The sequence below is a fragment of the Rhagoletis zephyria genome, unplaced genomic scaffold (genome assembly GCF_001687245.7).
Source record: "Rhagoletis zephyria isolate East Lansing unplaced genomic scaffold, Rhagoletis_zephyria_1.1 Rzeph_scaffold_28796, whole genome shotgun sequence".
In the NCBI taxonomy this organism is placed as follows: Eukaryota; Metazoa; Arthropoda; class Insecta; order Diptera; family Tephritidae; genus Rhagoletis; species Rhagoletis zephyria.
The window spans coordinates 1-4791 of record NW_016185853.1 but is presented as its reverse complement, the minus strand read 5'-3'; the positions used below and the strand labels follow the sequence as shown (position 1 = coordinate 4791).

The 4791-nt window shown below is 45.9% G+C and overlaps 1 protein-coding gene across 1 annotated transcript; it reads right to left on the bottom strand.

Annotated features, from left to right (window-relative positions):
• Positions 1 to 3393: 3393 nt before the first annotated feature.
• LOC108382804 (FK506-binding protein 5-like) lies at positions 3394 to 4783 on the bottom strand. The gene has a single exon (XM_017639173.1). The coding sequence runs from the start codon at positions 4755 to 4757 to the stop codon at positions 3639 to 3641; it is 1119 nt and encodes a 372-aa protein (XP_017494662.1). The 5' UTR covers positions 4758 to 4783; the 3' UTR covers positions 3394 to 3638.
• Between the last annotated feature and the right edge of the window lie 8 nt (positions 4784 to 4791).

The following is a 4791-nucleotide window of genomic DNA, read 5'->3' as shown; positions in this document are numbered from 1 at the left end:
AGTAGCCCAAGCATAGAATTTGCTGTCGCTATTTATACGCTTTGGTATGTCCGTATATGTATGTAGGTATGTACATACATATAAACTAACTCACACACACTCTACTAAATAACCAAGCATAAGTAGGTGCTCAAGTTTATTGAATGTGTTGACGCTCTAGACCAAAGCGGAAAACACGACGCCGCGGCGAGACTACATCGCTGCGTCAACTTTGACTCTACTTTCGGTCGCCCAGCCCAGCGTTGAGCTCATCAATGGCTGCGAAAACTATTTTCAAGTCCATTTCAACTAAATCTTCAGCCATCTCCGCACTGTTGCGGGCAACCGCAGACCGTTACTGCTTGCCAACAGCACTCAACAGCTGCGCGCAGGGACCCCACTCTACACTCNAATGGTGCACGAAAGTAGCCCAAGCATAGAATTTGCTGTCGCTATTTATACGCTTTGGTATGCCCGTATATGTATGTAGGTATGTACATACATATAAACTAACTCACACACACTCTACTAAATAATCAAGCATAAGTAGGTGCTCAAGTTTATTGAATGTGCTGACGCTCTAGACCAAAGCGGAAAACACGACGCCGCGGCGCGACTACATCGCTGCGCCAACTTTGACTCTACTTTCGGTCACCCAGCTCAGCGTTGAGCTCATCAATGGTTGCGAAAACTATTTTCAAGTCCATTTAAACTAAATCTTCAGCCATCTCCGCACTGTTGCCGGCAACCGCAGACCCTTATTGCTTGCCAACGGCACTCAACAGCTGCGCGCAGGGACCCCACTCTACACTTAGTAACCGCTATGTACCTGCTGCTCCACATGTCAGGTGTGTTTTTGGGCAGCATACTTTGATGACATTCTGTTTTTGCAACGGCCACACACACTCTCTCTTTCCCTCTGCCTGCTGCTCCTCCGCCTGTCCGAATAGTNCAACGGCCACACACACTCTCTCTTTCCCTCTGCCAGCTGCTCCTCCGCCTGTCCGAATAGTTTTGGCCATCTTTATCGCCACTGCCTTTGTGCTGGCTGCCGTTTTTTTTTGTAGTGTCGGCGGTGACGCGGTTTCCTGGTCACATTAGAGCAAACTTATGCAACCACAAAAAAAAGTGTTCTTCCCCTACTTACACGTGTATTTGCTGGCATGTGAGTGAAATTGCATGTATGTGGGTGTGTGCGCATTTGTTAGTGACTGTCAAAGTGTTTGAATTGAAAATTGCTTCTTCGATGGTCACAAAAAGTAGCATAAGTGGGCCAACTAAGTATGCGCCGAAAAGCAAGATAAATGTTTTGTGGTAAGGTCTATGGCAAAGGAGCGAAGGTGCTAGTTTAATGAGGGTTGCCAACTGGTTCGCCAGTGGGAAGTTATCAAAATGAATAAATATTGTGACAAAGATCTGGTTGTAGGCTAATCTAATAGCTGCTGGACCTGAAGCGCGCTGCAGAAAATATTCTATCATTCTTGTACTTGGAGAGGTGTGTCTTAACGCCGGATAGAAATCTCCCTTTTGTATTGAGAGCGAACATTAGCCCAAACTGAAAAAGTTCAAACTTACATATGCCAGCTGATGCTTCTTAATCCAAGCTACCAGGCCGGGCTGCACGGCTATTTCTGGTCTGGTCCTCTTGCGGACAATGGTTCGTGCTTGTCTCAATCTATAAGATTTGTCTTAGACTTAGTGTCATACCTATGGGTTGGACACTGGCGAAGGCGGTGTTCATTCCCGAGGGAGGGAGACTATTCCACGTGAAGCCAAGCGACCTTCGACATATAAGCCTTACTTCCTTCTTTCTCAAAGTTCTGAAAATACTACTGGACACAGCTCTGCATAGTATTTACGTTAGACGTATTCCTAGATATCGAGGTGCATTTAATAATGTTCTCCCAGGGGCTGTTCTCCCCGCCCTAACCCACCTTGGGGTGGAGCACTCCCTTGTAGAACTTGTTCCTCGCCGTTTAGGCGTAATAAACTACGTATATCGCTGCATTCCGCACGGCAGTGTCCTTTTCCCACTCCTTTGAAATCTCACGGAGAATATCCTGCTGTCACGGTTTCAGGGACCTGGTTGCCAGGTCATCGCTTACGCTGATGATCTTGCCCTGACAGAAGTTGGTAAGCACCCCTCAAGTTTTACGCGACCTGGTGCTGTAACCGTTTTGGACACCTAAGAGACAGGCCTTGGTGTCAACCCAGAAACGACGGGCATGATTATTTTTTCAACGAAAATAAAAATTGCTCGGCTACAACTTCCTTCCTTGAACGGCATTGCGCTGACTTGTTCGGAGGAAGTTAGATATCTGGAATGCGTGCATGATGATCACGGTGGTGTTACCCTCAACGCCGACTAAAGCCCTAGAGATCCACTTCACTTTTTACCAGTGGACCTATTTATATGGTAAACTACAGGCAAGCTGTAGTGCTATTAGACTAAACGCGCTGATCAGCTGGAGTGATACGATATTCGGACACTCTAGAATTCTGGAAGATCTTCCATAAGCCCTAAGGCACCTGCACCACACAGTCACGCTCACTGGAATGATGAATCATTTCCATACAAGGATCAAGGGGTGAATGGGCGGAGGATTCAGTCCTGCTTTCATACTCCGACTCATCAGCCATCTACACTGATGGCTCCAAGTTGGATATGAAGGTGTGAAGTGGAGTATACTCGCAAGAACGCTCACTTAGCCTCTGTTTTCGTCTCCAGACCAGTGTAGCGTTCAACCTGAACTTACAGAACTTCTTCTATTAATTTGAATGCAGTAGGTATCTTCTCTGATAGTCAGGCAGCTATCAAATCACGACGTAACCTAAATGAGCTGGCAAGGAGATACGTACCACATGCCGTGTCACATAGTGGCCTAAGTGTGCCGTTCTCCTGTGCTGGATGGGGACAGCCAAGATAACCAAACCTACTTAGTTAGAGGTAAGTCCTCTGAATTGATTTATGCAAAAAGATCGTCCAACATTTTTTTTTAGTTGATCGCTGTTGGTAAGAAAGGTGTACGATATGTAAGTGTGTATATCCACTTCTTTCTTTATGAAGCTTTCTAAATTTTTTTTTTCGTCGCAAAAATCACAAAACTATGGCAACCTTTGCATTAAATTCACTGTTATGGGGATAAACCTTTTATCCGGTGATTGAGTTTGCGGCTGAATCATTCCACAGTCAGTGCAAGTGAGCAAAGCGCCTGACTCTTATTTGCCGGTTTGAATGTAAATCCACTTCGTGGTGGCAAAATTTACACAAAATGAATTTTGCAATTTCGCAATGGCGTGCACGTCAGCTAAGGACTCACTAACGAAACTAAATATTTGTGTAAGCCAATGAAGTTCGCGAAATTGGATTTCAACTGGTAACGCGTGTGGGTTAAAAACCCAATGAAAACACAATTTTTCGTTATAAAAACATTAATTTCGTTTATAGAAAGAATCGTTAATGCGAATATGAAAATATAAAACTACATATGTAAGAAACTACAATGACTATTAGCTATAAAAACGAAAAAGGAGTATGTAGTTTGGAGCTCTGAGGGTAGTGCGTCAAAATAGAATTGTGCTTTGGTGAAACTATGTAAATGATTCCATTAAAACTAAGCTAACAATAATTTCTTTCCCATTCAGCTTACGCCAAGCGGCTACCAGGCATGCACGTAACTACTCGTGAACAGCAACGGTTCTTCGAAATGCGTTGGCACCACTTCCACCGAGTGTACAATCGGCTGCAGATATTCCTCGCTATCGGCGTGCGTGAAACTGCCCAAATGTTCCAGGTGCTCTACATCCGAATCGACGAGCACATAATCGGCCTCGGTTTCGATGAGCACTGCCGTTGCGGCATTGTTATTTTGCGTCTCGGGTGCCTGTTCGGCAGCAGCAGCAGCAGCAACAGGTACACTCACATCGTCGTTTTCTTTCTTGACTGCCTCTTTATCTTGCTGCTCTGTTTCTTTCGCAATCGGTTTTTTGTCTTCTTCTTTCCCATCCGGTTGGTCAGCTGCTTTGGTTGGCTCGTCCGCTGACTTCTTGCCAAAGAGCGCATCGCGTACGCGCGTAATGAAGTTGGGTTTATCGGTTTCACTTTCCTTGCTTTCTTCGCTGGACTTCTCGCTCTCAGTTTGCACTTCAACACTCAGCTCGGTGGTCTCATCGGTAGAAACAGCTGTGTTGATGTCAACATCTTCGGGCTCTGAAATGTTCTCTTCCTGCTCGCGTGCGAGTCGTGGCGTGCTGAGGAGTAGCAACTTGGAGGATGACGGAGCGTTGGACACATACTCAGCGCTACTCAGTGGAACATCTTTTGCAAGGTCATCGCTTTCGTGAGCGTTTACTTTAATGCTAGCCGCTTCGTCTCTGCTCAAAGCTGGCGCGAACTCCTTTTTGCTGTCATTGGTTTCATCGTTGGACTTCGCGGCTGCTTCTGGCTGCTTTGCTTTCTCCTCTTTTTGCTCTGACTCCTCTTTTTCCTCATCTATTGTGTCCAAAGAAATTTCAATGCCATCTACGGTGCTCGGCGCTGGATCTAGCGAAGCTACAGCAATCCTTACCGTTGCATCTTGATCTCTGCTGAGCGCTGCAGAATCCGCCGCAGCTGGATCATTGTTTGTGCTCTCCGGCGGATTACTTGCTCTGGCTTGCGCCACTTCCAATGGCGAGTCAGCTGGTTGCTCAGTGTTACGCAGTACGCCTGCATGTATGGGCGTTGCAGTGTAAACAATGATGCCTAACGCCGCCAAGAAAAACAGTTTGTGCGACATTTTGAATCAATTGTAATGTATGTTTTTTTGGGGA